This window comes from Salvia miltiorrhiza, chromosome 2 (assembly GCF_028751815.1).
Source record: "Salvia miltiorrhiza cultivar Shanhuang (shh) chromosome 2, IMPLAD_Smil_shh, whole genome shotgun sequence".
Taxonomy (NCBI): domain Eukaryota; kingdom Viridiplantae; phylum Streptophyta; class Magnoliopsida; order Lamiales; family Lamiaceae; genus Salvia; species Salvia miltiorrhiza.
In genome coordinates this window covers 1843830-1863575 of record NC_080388.1, presented here as the reverse complement: position 1 = coordinate 1863575, position 19746 = coordinate 1843830, and the positions used below count along the sequence as shown (strand labels likewise).

Genomic DNA, 19746 nt, shown 5'->3' with positions numbered 1-19746 from the left:
TATAATGAGCACCCCAACACCTCTATTTATAGATTTTAGAGATGGGCTTCGTGGGCTTTATGGGCTTTGGGCCTTCATGCATGGGCCTTAGGGCCTTAAGTGGCCAATAAGCCCATTAATTCATTTTATTAAATATTAATCATATATATCTATTTAATTAGGAATAAAATCCCATTTAATAAAATAGAAAATATAATTGAATATTTAATTCATGAATTTACACGTGGCACGATTTAATTTGACGACAATTTAATTGTCTACAAATTGCCCCATCGAGACTTGTTTATGGACGAAATGTCTTTGGTAATAGACGAGTCTCGAAATTTATTTTGATAGTTTAAACTCTTATCGAGGAGTTCTTGATTTGGATTTGAATTTTATAAATTGTTTATACTCATATTTAGGAGTTCTTGAATTTCTTTGGATTTATAAATAGTTTATACTCGTATTTAGGAGTTCTTGAATTTCTTTGGATTTATAAATAGTTTATACTCGTATTTAGGAGTTCTTTATTTGATTTTGAAATTTTAAATAGTTTATACTCGTATTTAGGAGTTCTTGAATTTCTTGAACTTTGTAAATAGTTTATACTCGTATTTAGGAGTTCTTGAATTGATTTTGGATTTATAAATAGTTTATACTCGTATTTAGGAGTTTTTCATTTGATTTTGAAATTTTAAATAGTTTATACTCGTATTTAGGAGTTTTTCAATTTCTTTGAATTTTGTAAATAGTTTATACTCGTATTTAGGAGTGCTTCATTTTGAATTTGAATTTGTAAATAGTTTATACTCGTATTTAGGAGTTCTTCATTTTGAATTTGAATTTGAATTTGTAAATAGTTTATACTCGTATTTAGGAGTTCTTGAATTTCTTTGGATTTATAAATAGTTTATACTCGTATTTAGGAGTTCTTGATTTTCTTTAACTTTGTAAATAGTTTATACTCGTATTTAGGAGTTCTTCAATTGATTTTGGATTTATAAATAGTTTATACTCGTATTTAGGAGTTTTTCATTTGATTTTGAAATTTTAAATAGTTTATACTCGTATTTAGGAGTTTTTCAATTTCTTTGAATTTTGTAAATAGTTTATACTCGTATTTAGGAGTGCTTCATTTTGAATTTGAATTTGTAAATAGTTTATACTCGTATTTAGGAGTTCAAAATTTTGCAAACTTGCTACGAATTTTGAGTTTTGGGCTTTACCATTTGCTTCTTTAATTAAAGCATTTTTTTTTTGTTTGAAGGCTGGGCCCAATATTTTATATCTTGCGACCCTTTCCAGCAACACAACTCCAATTCCAACTAACTCCATTGTCATTTTATCTTTCTCGCAGCAAGTTTTTTTTTTTTTTTTTTTGTTGCCCCATGACTGAAAAGGGGAGTTTTATGCATAGAGAAGTACTATGGCATTAAATGTAGTCTGCAACAATGTTTTTTTTTTTTTGCTTGAGAGCTATTGCAGGCTGGAAAACAGCTGGAACTCCACTCTTCGTACACTGGCAGCTATGTTTAGGGACTTGGTAGCTAGGATTTTTGGTGAGAAGTTTGCCTATAAATAGAGACAATGTTGCCACTCTTCCTCATTCACCAATTCCCTTAGCAGTAGATTTCAGTAGCCATTTGCATTTTCAATACTAGCAGTAGGAAATCTCCTCTTCTTTCTTTCCTATTTCTTTCTTTTCTTCTGCAGGCGTCGCTACCTTTTCCGGCTCGGGCTCGGGCTGCGGGGGCACGTCCTTCTCCGGGACAGTGGGCTTCTCCGCCACCGGCACCTCCTCAGCCGCGCATGCTGCCGCTGTCGGCTTTCTCGCGGTCTTCAAGTATTGCCGAATCACGTCGCCCATCTTCTTTTTCAGCGTCGTCGGAGCTGCTTTTGATCCACTCACTCCTATCTCAGCCGACGACGGCATTGCTGCTGACAGATCTTGCCCGTTCTCTGGTTTGGGGGCCAACGGTGAGGGCAACGGGGGAGCACCACCGGATATGGCAATCTTTTGATCAGCACACTTTGCCGAGGCATTTGTCTGGTCCACGTTCAACGCATTCGGCTCGGAAATTGCTCCAGATTTCAGCTTCGGCTTTGCAGCAGTCTCCAGCTTCTTCTCAGCGGGCGTAGCAGTTCTCGGACAGTGGAGAGAAGGGCCGTTGCTGTCGACAAAGGCGATCAACGATGGCGGCGCTCTTTCAACTGGTGGGCTGTTGTCGAAGCTATCCGGCGGCGTGACGCCGGTTTCAAGAAAAGGAACGGAGCAGCGTCGTGCATGTGTGTACTGTCAGCGAAACAAAAGATAGTATCACCTGCAGAAAATGTGGCGCCGGCAACGGGAAGAGGCTGGCGGCAGTGGGCAGATTTTGGGTGGACAGTGGCGTGAGGTGGATGGCGTGAAGGAGACGGCGCCGGGCATAGCTCCTTGCTGCTTCAGACTTCCTGTGACACTTGAATGCATACTTTTTAGATTGGCCTGCTTCTGAGAGATCAAAAAACTCCATGGCTACTCGTCCTTCAACAGAACTAAGAGCATAACCTGTCCCATTAGGATAACATCGGACGCATCTTGTTTGGTATTTCAGAGAAGATTCCCTTCGTTGTTCAGGTTGAGACATGTTCCGGAGATCATACACATTTACATGCCTTCCAGCAGTAGCAACCACTAAGCGATTGCCAACAAGAGACATTGAATATACACGCTCAGGTTGAGTATATGTTCCAACAAGAGAGCGATCCTGGCCACTGGAACTTCTTGGATCCCAGCACTTCAAGGTTTTGTCCCAGCTACCCGTAATGACTTGACCCGTTGCGTATGAGTATTCAACACATCGGACAGGCCCATCATGGCGCCCCAAAACATTCTCCCTGTTGTAGTTGAACACGAGCCTTCTAACAGTATGATCAGCAGAAGCACTAAACCCTGAGGTATCGTCATGGAAGCAACAATCTAGTACAGCCCCTCCGTGCATAAACTCCCCTCTGAGCGAATTGGCACTAGCATCATACAACCGAACACTCTTATCCCATGAGGAAACAAGAAGGTGGTCACTGTGGTTGGAGAACCTGAGGTTGGAAATTCCGTCGGTCGGGGGGCTCAATAGCTCCCTTCCCGTCGACGGGGGTGGCGCCGCCGTCATGATTGCCGCAATTTGCTGCGCCTTTTGCTTGGAGTGACTGGGGGTTCGGCGGGGAGAGAGGCGAAGTTTTAAGAGAGTGGAAGAGGGCGCTGAGACGAAGCGGCGATTCCCAGAGAGAGAGAGAAATGGTTTCAGGCTGATGGGCCTCTATTTTGAGAGAGAAATTTCTGAGTTGGGCCTTTTTCTTTGGAGAAAAGTAAAATTGGGCTCTTTTTTTTTTTTATTCAACCAATTATCTAAACAGGTCCATTTATTGTCATTCAATAATTTAAATTCGCATTTTTTTTTTTACTTTGATAATTGATATAAGTAAAGTCTCAATACGAATTTTTTTTCTTGCAGTTGGCGGCAGCAAAAGCTTGGTGATAGCGACCTTGAAACATTATACAATATTGGCGAATTAACCAACTTTATGGAAGATTTTGCCCCAAACGAGATGCTTTGAGTATTTGCAAAGTTCGGAGTCTATTGTCATCTTTCTTTCAATCTTGACATCTCTGTCAGCCCGACTAAAGACCATCCTAGAGAATTCATCCAAAAGTCTAGCAGCAGCCCATCTAAGACCTTATTTGAGTGATGTTTACTTTGCACTAAAGGTGGCTCAATTAGCTTTTAATCAGATTTCGGGTGCGCTCGGATCTGGGCCATTGTGAGTCTAACCTTTGAAGATTGCTGGTTACATCTTCTATTTGCGTGTATCTGAGCAGGCTTAACGCCAGATGACTCAATTCTTTGACAGGTCTTGGGTGCGCTCAGACTTGGGATTGTTCGAGTCTGGTTTGAGTGAGGTTGTCATGTTTGGCATCTCACGAAGTTGGGAGAATTCTGCACAGCGACTCGAGAAGATTGAGTCTTCTCTTCTTGATGCTTAAGCCAAGGAGAATGAAGCCATCGTCAGAATTGCTTTGATCAAGGAAGAGCTTGCTATGATAGAGATGTGGGAGATGAAGATGACATTGTTCTTCAAGCAAGATAGTGCCTCCTTTCATATTGCCCGAGGTGCAATCCCATAATTCAAAAGAGAGTTTGACAAACATAAAGTTGCACATGTTGATGAGGAAATGCTGCGGAATTTTGAAGACTTCAGAGTCACTTTTGATCTCTGCTCAGAGAACTTTGGAGGATCAAGACCCATTTGCTTAGTATTGGTGCAAACCGCAGTTTCTATCATTTCTCTCTTGATGATTCTTATTTGGTTTGTGATGGATATTTTGACATCTTCTCCCAATGCTTGTGCTTCTTTTGATGACTTGATTTCTTTGCTATTTTGGAATGAAACGTCTTTGGCTTCACATAATCAACTTAAATCATAACTTGATGATATAAATTGAAAAGAGTCAAACACAACTTATGACTGAACTTAGAAATTATCTAAGCTGCCTACGTACCCTTTTGAAAGGGATCAAGTCAAAACGTAGTTCATAGGATCAACAAGTGTTTGAGATTGGGTGCCGTGCACAGTTTATACTCATGCGGGCCAGGAGTAACATGCAGTTTAGGCTCGTGCGTCAAGGAGCTGTCTTCATACACTCCATTTTGTTTGCTTTTCTCCATTTCTGGTTTTTCATCTGACTCATCCTTTTGGCTTTTCTGTTTTTCTATTTTTTTTTTTTGGCTTTTTATGCTTTCCATTTCTTTTTGCCTTTTTTTTTTTTTTTTTTTTTTTTTTTTGGAACTATATACATATGTATATGCTTCAACTTCTACCACCCTTAAAGGATAGTAGTACTTCAAGAACTTTCCTTTGAGAGTGGTAACAATTGGCCTCCTTGCAGCGAGGGCCATGTCTCCAATTTGAAAAGAGGGCGTTCGCACTGCTTTGTTGAAGGATCTTGAAGGAAGAGTTTGATAGTATTCCAATTTTGCTGGACTTCTAGTCTCTCTTCATCCAGAGTTTCCAGTTCTTTGGGGCTTAAGTGCGAATTCTCTTCTCCAACGACCATTTTCTCGCAGGAGGTGATATGGTTTGCTGTGACATCGTCTTCATCTTTTCGGCGAGGATCTTTGCAATCAAAACACGTCATTATGCTTTCATTTCTCTGGCGTATGAAGGCTAGATTCTCTACAACGCTTGTTGTGATAACGCCACTTCTAACGAGACTTGCAATTTCACGACGCACTTGACTTTGAGTAGTATGAGGAAGAGGAACTGGATTACTAGCACTATTAGTAGTGTAGTAAGAGGAAGCCACACTTTCTCTATCTTCTTGATCTATGGCATCTCGTGTGAAGATGGTGGTCTTCATTTGAGCTTTCATTTTTTTCCCACATGACATAATCAAAGTGGTGTATCTTTTCATTCGAGGAGGGATCAAACTTCTCCATTTCTCTGTTATGTGCAGTTCATCACTCCCTTTTGTCTTGCTTCGTCTCCATGATTTGCCTTTGCCAAGTCTTTTAAAGACAGATACTCGTTGAGCTTCTCTTCTACCCATCATTCTGAAAACAGAAACCCTTTGAATGTTTGACGATTCCAGGGTTTGTTGGGTGCTAACATAGTTAGTGGCAGCTCTTTTGATGGCGATACGAACGGGACTCTGCACTGTATATCCCCAAACCTGCTTTGGAGTTTTGGCCTGCGTTATCAGTCTTTTCCAAATGAGACCTTGACATAGAGCTTTCTTGAGGATTGTATCCAGTATTCACGAGGAGTTTATATGCCTTCGGACCAAAGTGCTTTGAGAGTTCTTTGTTTGAGAGACCTTCATGCTCTGTGGCGCCACTTTGCTTTGGTCGGACAAACCCTTCAAATGGTTGGAGAATTGGCTTCTTGGCATCAATCTTCGTTAAAGGCATGGTGAATCCTTCCATCTTTAGAAAAGATTCTTCCTTCCTTTTCTCCTGGCAAGATCTCAACTCGTCATGTGATGTATCATCTTTCACCATTGAGACTTTGGTTCTTTCCAAATAGAACTTAGCATCAGCAAAATGTGATTCTGCTTCCGTAAACGGCTTTTGATCACCAACCACTTTTCTTACGGCGCCATTTTGATAGTACTTGAAGCATTGGTGCAATGTAGAAGGAACAACACCATTTTCATGAAGCCATGGTCGACCCAGAAGCATATTGTAGGACGTCTTGGCATCGATAACATGAAGCAACGCCGTCGAATCCATGTCCTGCATCAGCAATCGCAACCTTATAGTTCCAAGAGCTCTTTGCCCTTCATGATTGAAACCTTGGATCATCAATCGACTTTTTGACAGCTCATCTACTTGGATTCCCAATTGCTTCAAAGTCCTTAGTGGCAAAATATTGACCGCTGAGCCTCCATCGATGAGAATTCGATTGACTTTCTGCTCCTGTGTATAACAACTCACGAACAATGGCTTGTTATAAGATTCAGATCCAAGCTGCAAGTCTTCATTGGAGAATGTGATTGCCAATGCATCATCATCTTCGTCCAAATTTAGCTCAGGTTATTCATCTACTTGATTGGATGTATCATACAGAGCTTCAATACCTTCTATTATGTCATTCAAGTCGGTGGAGACCATATTTACAGCAGTATCATCTTCTTCAAGAGATATTTTCCCTTCTCGAGCTAACCGCATGACCCTGTCTTTGAAGATGAAGCAATCATGTATGGGGTGCCCAACCAGACGATGGTATTTGCAGTAACTTGGATTGTCTGTCCTCCCTGCTTCATTTGGTCGCTTCATTTCTGGCAACTCGATAAGCTTTTCTTTGATCAGGTCATCAAAAATTCCTGAAACATCAGAGTCTAAGAATGGATATTGTTTTTGTTGCATTTCTTTCAAGGTAGGTCTTCTTTGCCCCACGTCTCGGGAAGAGTTCTGATTGTCTCGTGAAGTGTTCTGGTTGCCTTCTTGTCCAGCTTCTCTCTTTGAGAATTTCACCGAAGTTGCCTTAATCGCCATGGATTCTCTCTTTGGTGTTTCATCGGATGGTTTGCTTCCTTTCTTGAATTCTGGCTTGAATTTGCGAGGTTCTCGGATGGGTGGTTCTTCGATCCCGCTTGCCATCATGCTCAACTCCATATCATGAGCTCTTGTGGCTAGTTCCTCGAATGTTCTTGGCTGGATTCCTCGCAAGATGTATTGCAAGCCCCAATGCATCCCTTGAATACACATTTCGATGGCAGATGATTCAGACAATCGGTCCTTGCAGTTGAGACAAAGGTTTCTCCATCGGTTGATTGACAAACATGGATTTCATACCTCAATATCACACGAATTGTTGTCATTTTTCCCCATAAATTGATTGCATATATGTGTTTGTATCCCAATTTTGAGTATTTATGAAGTTTTGATTGCTTGGTATAGTTTTTGAGTTTTTTCAGGGCAAATCAAGAGTTGATTGGAGAATTATGAGAGCATAGGATTGAAGTACGTCTCGAGAGGAATCCATGAGCGTGAACGGCGCCCGAATCGGAGCTCGGACGAGGGAGAACGGGGCCGACAAAGTCAGCCGCGCACAGAGGCCGCGGCCGCGGTCACGCGTCGTGGGGAAGGTATCGCCCGCGGCCGCGGGGTGGGACCGCGGGCTAAGTGCTCAAGTCCAGGGGTGTACCGCGGTCACCACCCGCGGCCGCGGGCTGGGACCGCGGGTCCCCCCACGGTCACCACCCGCGGCCGCGGGGCGGGACCGCGGGTTCCCTGAGTTTCGCCCACGTTTGAGCACCACGGGCGCGGGCCATGACCGCGGGAAAAGAGCGGAGTCGCGTTTTTCAGCCCTTAAACCCCATTTTCCCCCTTTTTCTCTCATTATTCTTCTTCTCCATCACTCATCTTCCCCAACACTCCACACACAAAAACCCTAGCCTCCTTTAACACACCCATCTACCATTGAAGACCATTGAAGAGAAGAGAAGGAAGAAGAAGCTCATAAATAGGATTTGTCATTTCTTACTCTCTCTTTCATTATGTACATCTTTAACTTTGATTTATTGTGTTTGAACATGTTAGGCTAAATTTCTCTTTGATTTGGGGATTAGGCTAGATGATTTTTGTAATGGATTGATTATTTATGCTCAATATAAATCTTGTTTGTTCATTTGTGCATTATCTTTCCAAACCCTTGTTTTATTCTTGTATGGATTGTTGGCCACATTCTATGCATTTCTAATTTGCACTTTGAATCGGGAGAGGATAATTGCAATAGATAAGGTGTTTGAAACATATCAATTCGATAACCGGGAGGTTGAGAGTTGGGTGAGAGTATGTCGATCTTTGTGTGCTTTTGGGAGTTATAGGTTAGAAGTTGACCGGGGACGGTAACTATGACCCGTAATCTACCGTTTTAGTCGTCCGGGAGGGGGCTAGAACTAGTTGGGAGATTACTCTAGATAATTAGGTTCGTCAAGATTAGTATTGAGTTATAATTGAAGTCCTTTGCTTAATCATCGATGCCTAGTCCCTAAATCGCCTTAATCATCTTATTTATCCACTTTGCTTATTTGATTTTTATTTGTCTTTGCACTTGTTAAGTATTTAGTTAGATAATCAAACCAATCACTCAATCGTTTAGTCTAAATAGTCGAGTAAAATGAATTAGGATAATCACTAGATTGAACTACTAATCCTTGTGGGATACGACCTTGCTTCCATATATTACAACTACCCGTATACTTGCGGCGTGGTGAAAATATTAGCGAACATTGATGTAGTCAATGACTGGCTCTTCTTTGAATTGACGCGAACTTGTGAGCTCCACCATGCTGACAGTTCTTCTAGTGCTATAGAAGCGGTTGAGGAACTCATGCTCCAGTTGTTCCCAACTATCAATTGAGTTTGATTCTAAGTCGGTGTACCAGTCAAAGGCATTACCTTTCAATGAGCGAACAAACTGTTTGACCAAATGATCTCCATAAGTACCAGCGTTGTTGCATGTTTCAATGAAATGAGCCACATGTTGTCTCGGATTTCCTTGGCCATCAAATTGTTGGAATTTGGGGGGCTGATAACCAAGAGGCATCCTCATACTGTCAATTCGCCGAGTATATGGCTTGGAGTAAGTTAACGATGACTTGGAGCTTCCATCGGAGTTATTCTTCATTGTTGCTTCGATGAACTCTTTGAGTTGGTCAATGGGAATGAGGCCACCAGACGAGAAGAGAATGTCTTTTCCTGAAGGCCTTTTTCCATCACTCTTTGATTTGTTTTTGGAGATTTCTTCATCGTTATTCTCTCCATCTTCTTCGCTTTCCTCGCCTTCCCTATCGTTGTTGGCGTGGCTTGAATCTCCTTTTTCTCCTTTGAGCTTTGCAATCTGGGCATCTTGCTCTTGGATGTGCTTGGTTAGAGATTCAACCATCTTTGTCAAGTTCAAGAGTTGTTCCTCCATGGTGGAAGTGTTTGTCATCATGACACTTGCATGGAGTTGATAATTTTCAGTGGGAAACATGAAGCTTCTCTCAGAGTTGTCATCTTCTTCATGGATAGATGGAAGATGAAAGATCGGCTTGGGCACTCCTTGCAATGATTTCGATTTGCTTCGCGTGATCATACCAACGTTTGCCGAAGAAGCTTTGGATGAAGCTGGAGCAGCTGCATTTGATTGAGTAGACATAGTTCAAGATTTTTGGTAAAGAGTAGAGATGAGAGGTAGAGATGTCCCACCGGGCGTGCCAAAATTTGTAAACACAAATTTTTGTATTTCAATTTGATAAAATACAAAATGCGTTACAAAGATAATTTGATAGATTTGAAGATAGATTTATGCGAGTTGCAATCTCTAGTTAATCCTCTGATTCTTCTCTTCCATTTGATTCTTGAACAAGCTCGAAGATTATTGAAATACTTGATTTGATGACGCCAATCCAAGGGACTTAAGTCATGATTTTGGATTGAACGTTGAACTTGATTTGATTTGAGAAGAACGTCCTTAGAATTTTGTAAGAACGCCTTGAAGCTTTGGGACTTGGTTGATTTGATTTGAGGAAGATCGTTCTTGGAATTTGTAAGAACGCCTTGAAGCTTTGGGATTTGGTTGATTTGATTTGAGGAAGATCGTTCTTGGAATTTGTAAGAACGCCTTGATCACTTGAAGATTTGAAGAAATACTTGAAGATTTGAAGATACTTGAATACTTGAAGATTTGAATGCTCAAATACTTGAAGATTCGAAGAAGACTTGAACGCTTGAAGATTTCGAAGGATACTTGAAGATTTGAATGCTCAAATACTTGAAGATTCGAAGAAGACTTGAACGTTAGATAGAATTCTTCAAGATACTTGAATACTTGGAAGAATACTTGAACTCTCCAATTCTTCGCCTCTTTCAACTTGCGATACTAGAGAGAATTCTTTATACTCTTCGATCTTCCGTTCCTTCACGTCCTTATAATGAGCACCCCAACACCTCTATTTATAGATTTTAGAGATGGGCTTCGTGGGCTTTATGGGCTTTGGGCCTTCATGCATGGGCCTTAGGGCCTTAAGTGGCCAATAAGCCCATTAATTCATTTTATTAAATATTAATCATATATATCTATTTAATTAGGAATAAAATCCCATTTAATAAAATAGAAAATATAATTGAATATTTAATTCATGAATTTACACGTGGCACGATTTAATTTGACGACAATTTAATTGTCTACAATGGTAAACAAAGTTAGAGCACCAGGCGAAGCGATTGGGGCAGAGGTCGGCTGTCTGCAGCAGCAACTGCCCAAAAGTTAGAGATTTTTTATAAAGTGAAGTTGAATTTTGGAGATACACCTTTTTCCAACACAAGGTAGAAAAAACTAAATTGTGAATTATGATAAATCTCTAATAAGTAAGTCATGAATTTTAGTCATCTATCTGTTTAATTTTGGCAGATTGCACATTAATCTAAAAGTGAAAGATCGAGTCGGGAATTGAGTGTCTTTTAGGATTAAGATAAGCACATAACTGATGAAGCTCATGAATCATTTCTGTGACCCTCAGTTAGTTGATTTGAACTCAAACAATTGTTTTAGTGAATTAGTTGAACCATGTCTCTAGAAAATGAGTTGATAAGTTAGTATCTTATATAATTTTTTGTACCTTGCAATTTATAAGTGAAGTTCTTGCATGAACATGAGTGAAGAGGGAAAATTATATATAATTACATCGCAAGCAATCTATTTGAAAATAATAAACAATCATATGGCTTGAAGAGACTTAGGCTCTAAGCTTTCAGGTGTATTGACGATCAATCCAGCTGAATTTGGTATATTGATGGATAAAATAAGGAAATTTTGGTAATCAGAGGAGGTTCGATCGAGCATGGGCCTTAACATGTCGGAAGAGGGGATGGGAAGGAACACCGGGAGCATGGTTTCGTTCATATTTTTGTAGCTTTTGGTGGTGCTTCTATAGCTAAAGGGGAACTGAATAAAAAAAGTGATGAAGTAAGCTTCGGAGATGACGAAGTTGAGCGGCGTTGGGAAGCGACTCGCTGCAAAAGAAGTCGATGATGAAGGCGACGCCAATGATGATGGATAGAGAGGGGTGGTGGTGGAGGATGAATTTGCCGAGCTCCACCATGGACACCAGGTGGCCTATTCTTGGAGATGGGTAGAGGGCTATCATGCTCTACTTCACTTAATTCATCTCATCCATGCTGCTTATATATCATCTAGCTGCTAATCAGGATTGTTGTTGGTCAATGTTTAAAGATAATAATGACCACAATTTCACCTACCATGCAGATAACTATTGGCCTTTAATTCTTACTGTAGACAATTAAATTGTCGTCAAATTAAATCGTGCCACGTGTAAATTCATGAATTAAATATTCAATTATATTTTCTATTTTATTAAATGGGATTTTATTCCTAATTAAATAGATATATATGATTAATATTTAATAAAATGAATTAATGGGCTTATTGGCCACTTAAGGCCCTAAGGCCCATGCATGAAGGCCCAAAGCCCATAAAGCCCACGAAGCCCATCTCTAAAATCTATAAATAGAGGTGTTGGGGTGCTCATTATAAGGACGTGAAGGAACGGAAGATCGAAGAGTATAAAGAATTCTCTCTAGTATCGCAAGTTGAAAGAGGCGAAGAATTGGAGAGTTCAAGTATTCTTCCAAGTATTCAAGTATCTTGAAGAATTCTATCTAGCGTTCAAGTCTTCTTCGAATCTTCAAGTATTTGAGCATTCAAATCTTCAAGTATCCTTCGAAATCTTCAAGCGTTCAAGTCTTCTTCGAATCTTCAAGTATTTGAGCATTCAAATCTTCAAGTATTCAAGTATCTTCAAATCTTCAAGTATTTCTTCAAATCTTCAAGTGATCAAGGCGTTCTTACAAATTCCAAGAACGATCTTCCTCAAATCAAATCAACCAAATCCCAAAGCTTCAAGGCGTTCTTACAAATTCCAAGAACGATCTTCCTCAAATCAAATCAACCAAGTCCCAAAGCTTCAAGGCGTTCTTACAAAATTCTAAGGACGTTCTTCTCAAATCAAATCAAGTTCAACGTTCAATCCAAAATCATGACTTAAGTCCCTTGGATTGGCGTCATCAAATCAAGTATTTCAATAATCTTCGAGCTTGTTCAAGAATCAAATGGAAGAGAAGAATCAGAGGATTAACTAGAGATTGCAACTCGCATAAATCTATCTTCAAATCTATCAAATTATCTTTGTAACGCATTTTGTATTTTATCAAATTGAAATACAAAAATTTGTGTTTACACTTACTACTTTGCAATTTGCAGCTCGATAGTAGCGCCACCTTTTTTTTTCATTAAGTTATATTCTATTCATGTTAATTTCCATCTTCAAAATAAACCCTATAGAAATTATAGAAATTAAATTAAAAAATATAGAGTGATGTGAAGATGTATTTGGAAGAAGCATAAGAGCTACGTACAAGAAAATCACAAGAAAAATCACTTGGGAGAAGAAGCAAAGGAGCGAAGAAGAAACTGAAGACCAGAGAAGAAAAAGAAAAAAAAGGCGGCATTAATCTGGAAAAGAAGAAACTTCGCAGAAATGATAAAAAAAAAACATATGGATTCTTAAGTATATTTTTATATTGTTAATTTGTTATTGGGCTAATCAGTTTGGACCATAAAATAAAATAATTTAATATAATTTGATTTTCTGTTAATAATGAAAATTATCCAATATTTCAATTTGTAAGATTAAAAAAAAACCTATTTTACTAATCTATAATTTCGAGAAAGAAAATAAAGGTTTTCAACATGACGAAGATTAAAACCTTTTCTTCTGAAGATAATAATAATACAAAAAAATATGACTCAAATGAATTATATCTATATGATACATAATTTATACTACTTGCTTTTGATTTTAATGAATTTTAGGTATACTCATGTTGTTTATTGAGTAATTGATATATTTTATTTAAAAAATATTTTCTTATATTTTAATTTTATATATTTAAACAATATCGTTCAATTTCGATGTTCACCGTGCATCGCACGGGCGAACGTACTAGTTCTTTTAATTAAAGGTGGGATGATAATTTTGGGATTTATGGGCCGAGCATGAATGGGCCTAGTTCAGAATTCTACATTTCATATTTGGAAAAGAGTTATATACTATAATAAATATATGTATTATTATTATTATTAATCGGTTAATTAATCGGTTATTCGGTTTAACCGGTCGGTGACCGGTTAAACCGAATAACCGGTATATTTAAAATCTAATAACCGATAACCGAACCGAACCGGTCAATTTCGATTATCGGTTAACCGATTAACCGAAATTCCGGTTCGGTTACGGTTATAACCGAATAACCGAAACCGAATTACCACCCCTAGTTATAAAGATCTTATCAAAGAAATGTCTAAACGTTGTATTTGTACAATTCAACTTACATAATTCAGATATCTGCATCGCATATCTACAAACAAAGAACATAATTAAAGAAGGAATCACTAATTTAAAATAATAAACATAATTTTTAGGTCATTAACTCTTAAACATGCCATTCAATCTCATGTTTAGTTTCACTAATTAATGTTGGAAGCAAGGATACAATGCCTACTAAATGTAAACAAAAAAGCACAACCTAATCGAATAATCATACAGATTCTAGTCCAAGAATACTATGATCAAATTAAATCAACTAAACTATACAAAACTGCCCTACTAAAAAGAGTTACTTCTAAAACAGCTCAGAAAATCAATCTAACTTCATTTTAATCATTCACTTCTTCTCAAGATTTGCTCTTTTGAGCTCCATGAACTTCGCCGCCAGCTCATCGTAGTCCGGTAGCTTCGGATGGATATGGCGACAAGGCGAGTAGACGTCGTGGGATTGACTGAAAGGACATGAGTTCGATCTATCAATATTCGCCGTCGTATCACTCTCTCTAGGCCTTTCACAAGGCATAGTGATAGCCCTCAGGGCAGTGGGAGGCAAAGCCAGTCTTCCTGCAGAGGAAAACTCCCCTGCCTCCATGGCCCCATTCACTTCTCCTACAGAGAAGTAACGGGGCCCACCTAAGACCGGCCCCCAGCACCTGTCTCTGACTAGATGATGCGACTTACGCCTAATCTCGGGCGACGACCCATCCGACTCCCCGTAATACGCAGCAAATTCATTGTAAAGCGCACTTAGGGTTCCTCGAACGAGCGATCTCCTCCTCGACCTCTTCCTCTGCGACCGCCTCGAATTTCTCGACTCTGTTTTGTCGCGGTCGCGATCTGTTTTCTCCCCGAAGGATTTGAACACGAACAATCTCTGATCCTGGAGGTTCCCATCCTTGATCACCGGTGAAATAAACTCCTCAATATCATCAAGATAGATCACTTCCTCGCCCAATTTGGCTGAATTTTCTGAACTTGTCTCCATTTCATGATTGCCAAAATCGACTTCTTTTCTCAATCCAAAACATGATTTTTTCCAGAATTTATTCTCCTCATTAATTTTCAACAAATCCTCGTACATGATCTTGCCGTCTCTCTCTCTATCTCCTCTGACGATGTCGTTTTGATCACACATCTGATGCACACAATCACATAATGTGTGATTAATTGAATATTTCACTTCAAATTTTCATTAAAAAAGTTCAAACAAATTCGCAATGAATTTTACCTCATTTTCTTGCAAATGCGGTTTGTATTCAAGAAACAAAGGCCCTGCCTCAATGCAACTTCGAGAAATTTCGTCCAAGAATTTGTACTTCACATTATCGGGCACACTTTTCATGTCAAGATTTTCTATAATCTGCAATTTTAAATAAAAATAATAATTAATAAGTAAAAAATATTAGTATTAGTCCGGTCTCGAATTATTTAGAGTGCACCTATAAGTAACAACTGCGAGTAGCTAGAAAAGACGAGCTAACCTGAGTGCTGACGAGGTTCCCGGGGAGTAGTTCGATGGCGGCTGTGACGAATTTTTGGCCGTAACGGCCACCGAAGAGCTTCCGGAGCGAAAGGAGCTCCGGAAGCTCTCCGAACCTTGCTGATGAGAAAATCAAAGTTGATGCTGCTTCATTGATGTCATTAGGGCAGTCCCTAAAATTGATATTCGAATTGAAAAAGTGGACTTAGTATATTCGTTACGAGAAAATATACAATTCTAGTCTTTTTCAGCAAAAAAAAAAAAAATTATTAATACAGATAAAAATGTGAAAATAATAACCATTTCTTTCTATAATGCCCTTACATAGGTGTCGTTTCTATTCGTTATATTTGTATATATTGTATTCATTTTACAAGTGTCCGTTGTAATAATTTTATATTTTAATTAATCAACACACATTATATATTGTATATATGGTACTCATTTTACAAGTATATAAAGATTTTACAAGTATATAAAGGAAGCATTATATGTTCTACGTGAGTATTATATATGTGACACTGTTACATTATCACACACATTAATATTTTTATTAGAAGATAAGTAATCGTCACACTAATAAACATTAATTATATATATACCAATACAAAAGAAAACTATTGAACATGTTACATGCTTTAAACATTGGCGCGCGGATCACAAAAATATCCAAATAAATTTTGATGGATTCAAATTTTAATAGTTTAAATGAAACATGCATAAACCAATAATTTTTTTGTTAAATTTCATAGTTAAAGAAGAAATTAGATACCTGTGCTTGCGAATGTAGGGAAGATTAATGATTATAAATTCACAAAACTGGTACAGCAGATCATATACTTGAACCATATTTTCATCAATCACAACTTGCTCTACCTGAAATAAAATAAAATCAACATCAAAAAAATAATGAAAATAGGTAGAAATATTTCGAAAACTTTAAACATGAGACAGATTAACATAAAATACGAGATTGAAACACTGATGCAAACATATACATATTAAAATAGTACATAACAACTAGCAAGAAAAGGAATGCAAGAGTACTTCTCTCATATTTTATTTTATGATCATATGGGAGTATCGAAACATAATAAAATACGAGATTTAAACATGAATACAAGCATATATTTAAAGTAGTATATATAGCAAGATTGAAAATGAATGTAACAGTACTTCTACACCAAAGCACCAGCAAGATGTTTTAATCTCGTATTTTATTTTAGAGATGCGTCGAGCAATCGAGATAGAATAAGAAACATGATTGAAACACGACTTATAATTAAGAACTATCAAGAAAACGAACGTAATTAATGGTTTCGATCTCGTCTTTTATTTTCTTCGAACAGAATAAAACACGAGATTGAAACACGAAACGAGACATTATAAATTACCGTACCCTATCGAAAGCGGCTTGATCGTGGCCGTGCTTGAGAAGCTCGGCGACGTCGTTTCTCAGCTGCTTCACAATGCAACTCCTCTTGCTCTTGAGCAGTTTCAGCCGACACTGCACCCTCTTTATCAGTTTCTTACTGTGAAAAGAAACACAAACATCATCAATTCAGACATCGAATTGAAGTACACACCAAAAAAAAAAACAAAAAAAAAACTAATTTTGTCAAAATAATATATGTACCATTTCGAAGCCTTTGTCCATCCAAACAGAATATTAAACATTTTTGGAGATGAGTTTGGGCTGAGTTAATTTGGGAAAAGAAAAAAAAAATTCAGCGTTGGTGAAGTTGTGAGGAAATGAAAATGAGCTCTTTGGCTGCAGAGATAGGGGAGAAAAAAAATAGGAAGAATGTGGGCGTGATGATTGAAGCTGCAGGAGGTGAAGGTGGAGTGAATCCACCAATGGGAGTTGAGGGTTTTACATTTTCCCGGCAGTTATTTTTAGGAGGGGAGTGGGTGGGGTGGGGTGCAGGAGAGAGAGAGATTGAATATATAAATAAATATTTAGATAAAAATATTAAGAAATAGATGACAGAGAAAAGAATAGCGTGCTTCACCACTCTATGGAAACTAACTCCACTACGAATTACTTCTCTCTCTCTATAGGTCGAAAACTAAAACTAAAATAAGAAGATAGGAGTCAAAGAATAGTTGAGCAAACTACACAAACTATGTAGATGAAGATATAATGAGTAGGCCAACAACCATGACATTGCACACGATCATGGAAATATAAGAGTGGACGTAATTTCCATTTTTTATGAACCTAAATGCCAAAATTGATTAATTTTATATTAGGATCATTACTTAAAAAAAAAAAAACTAGCTTTAATTTTGATTTTATGGCCATTTTAAGTTCAAATTTATAAAAAAGTATAAAAAAATGAATGTATCTATGTTATTCAGTTTATTGTTTGAACAAAAAATCAGACTAATTGAGGGGTGATGTAGCTCGCCATAAGTTAACTTTACAATTAAAAACTAGTATTTGCATCCCGTGCAATGCACGGTAAAATATTTTTTATTTTTTAAATTTATATATAAATTAATACTAATTTAATTATCATACTCATGAATATAATAAAATTTAAATTTAACTAAATATATTTGAATTTAATATTAAAAAATAAAAAAATAAAATAATTTGCAATTATAAAATTTGATATTATGAAAAGAAAAAAAAATTAAACAATAAAAAATACTAATAAAAAAGAATTAAAATATTTTTAAAAAAAACATGAGAGATGAGAGAAATTTATAAGATTTTAATATTTAAACAAATTTAATTTGTATATTTTAAATCAAATATTTACATAAAATATATCAAATTAAAGCTCTTATCGTGATCTTTAATTTGATATGCATATTGAATATTTTATAATTAATCGAATTTCACAATTTTGAAAATAAATTAAAACAACAAATCAGAAGTTAAAAAAATGGAAAATAAAAAGAATAATATAGTTAAAACAAAAACCTTCAATTTTATTATAACTACAAAATTGCCATTCAATTTTGAAATTGATTTCCAATTGGAAACTGCCTTTTTAATATAGTATAGATATACTATATATTGAATTTTTTTTTAATCTCAACATCAGCTTCCAAACGTCATTGTTTTACTCAGAGCTCAAACTTCTTTAAATCTAACGTTTGAGAGCTGATTTTTAATTGTCAAGTCAGTTTTTGGCGAGTCACGCCATCTCTCAATTGGCCGGATTTTTTGCTCATGTTATAAATTGAACAACATACATAATTTTTGTAAATTTTGGTTAAAAATCACGGGATCAAACGTCCGAGCTATTTTTAATAATAATTTTATTATATACTCCACCCGTTCACCAATTCGTGTATTAATTTGTCATTTTGGTCCGTCCACCAATTCGTATTTTACTTATTTTTAGTAACTATTTCCTTAACAAATAAATCACTTTTTTCTTAAAAGTCGTGTCCCCTTCTCTACTCAACAAATAATCATTTTTTCTTAAAATTCATGCCCCCTTAGGACATGAATTGGTGGACGAATGGAGTATAAGATTCAAATGAGAACCTTCTTATTCGGACAACGTAGAATTAATCCTATTCGTATATTTGTGTAATTTGAAAGTGCTAATTAAAGTTCATTTTCACATATTTTAGATATGTTTAATTGCATATAAATTACTGAACATTTTCAATATATTCTCATTTTGTACATAAACTTAAAATCTTTATTAAAATTATTTAACTATTCATTTTTTTTCTTCTCATTTTGCACATTTGCTCATTTTTCGACCAAATTTTGGACCTAAAACGGCGTCGTTTCCATCTAACTAGACAATAAGACGTCCGTTCTATTTTTTCACATATTAATATATGTCACGCAAGCATATTCATACTACGCGAGTATATTTATGCTATATCACCACAACGAAAAATGAGCGAATATGTCAAATGAAAAAAAATTAATAGTTGAGTAATTTTAATAAAGATTTTAAAATTCGTGTGCAAAATGAGAATTTGTTAAAAGTTCAATAATTTATACGTAGTTAACCTTTTTAGATATAATTAGTTTTAGCTGCTTTTAAGGGATTTTTAGTATATTCAGAGTTTTTTGTTCGGAGTTTTTTATCCTAATTCTCGTTGAGCTTCAATATTATCGTAGTGTATCAACTTATACTTTTAGTGCAATAAATTGTGCGCGCCATACTCCTTCCGTCCCATTGATAACGCCTCACTTTTTTTTAGTCTATTTTATTGATAATGGTCTGTGCCATAAAAAGAAACCATCTTCTCTCACAAAAAGTTATGGGTTACACCACTTTTATCCTTAAATCATTCTTCTTCTTAATAACTATGTCCAAAAGTAATGATTCATTATCAATGAGAGTCATGAGACGAAGGGAGTACATCGTAAGTG

The 19746-nt window shown here is 37.0% G+C and overlaps 2 protein-coding genes and 1 long non-coding RNA gene across 3 annotated transcripts; 1 reads left to right on the top strand and 2 right to left on the bottom strand.

The window, feature by feature from the left end:
• Positions 1-2083: 2083 nt before the first annotated feature.
• On the bottom strand, positions 2084-3374 carry LOC131012555 (mitotic checkpoint protein BUB3.1-like). The gene has a single exon (XM_057940543.1). The coding sequence runs from the start codon at positions 3129-3131 to the stop codon at positions 2238-2240; it is 894 nt and encodes a 297-aa protein (XP_057796526.1). The 5' UTR covers positions 3132-3374; the 3' UTR covers positions 2084-2237.
• Positions 3375-10704: 7330 nt separating this feature from the next.
• On the top strand, positions 10705-11767 carry LOC131012557 (uncharacterized). The gene is made up of 2 exons (XR_009097382.1): positions 10705-10832; positions 10918-11767. It is a non-coding gene; the product is annotated as an uncharacterized LOC131012557 (long non-coding RNA).
• A 2211-nt stretch (positions 11768-13978) lies between these two features.
• Positions 13979-17504, bottom strand: LOC131012551 (uncharacterized). The gene is made up of 6 exons (XM_057940538.1): positions 17029-17504; positions 16792-16924; positions 16165-16268; positions 15394-15565; positions 15141-15272; positions 13979-15047 (listed from the first exon to the last, which is right to left on the bottom strand). The coding sequence occupies exons 1-6, from the start codon at positions 17067-17069 to the stop codon at positions 14250-14252; spliced, it is 1380 nt and encodes a 459-aa protein (XP_057796521.1). The 5' UTR covers positions 17070-17504; the 3' UTR covers positions 13979-14249.
• Positions 17505-19746: the final 2242 nt, after the last annotated feature.

Excerpts from the sequence above, each read along its gene's own strand:
- LOC131012555 (XM_057940543.1), bottom strand. The coding sequence starts at position 3,131 with ATGACGGCGGCGCCACCCCCGTCGACGGGAAGGGAGCTATTGAGCCCC.
- LOC131012551 (XM_057940538.1), bottom strand. The coding sequence starts at position 17,069 with ATGTTTAATATTCTGTTTGGATGGACAAAGGCTTCGAAATG. Across the intron at positions 15,273-15,393 it reads GGAACCTCGTCAGCACTCAG|ATTATAGAAAATCTTGACAT; the intron begins GTTAGCTCGTCT and ends TTAAAATTGCAG. Across the intron at positions 15,048-15,140 it reads CGCATTTGCAAGAAAATGAG|ATGTGTGATCAAAACGACAT; the intron begins GTAAAATTCATT and ends TGTGTGCATCAG.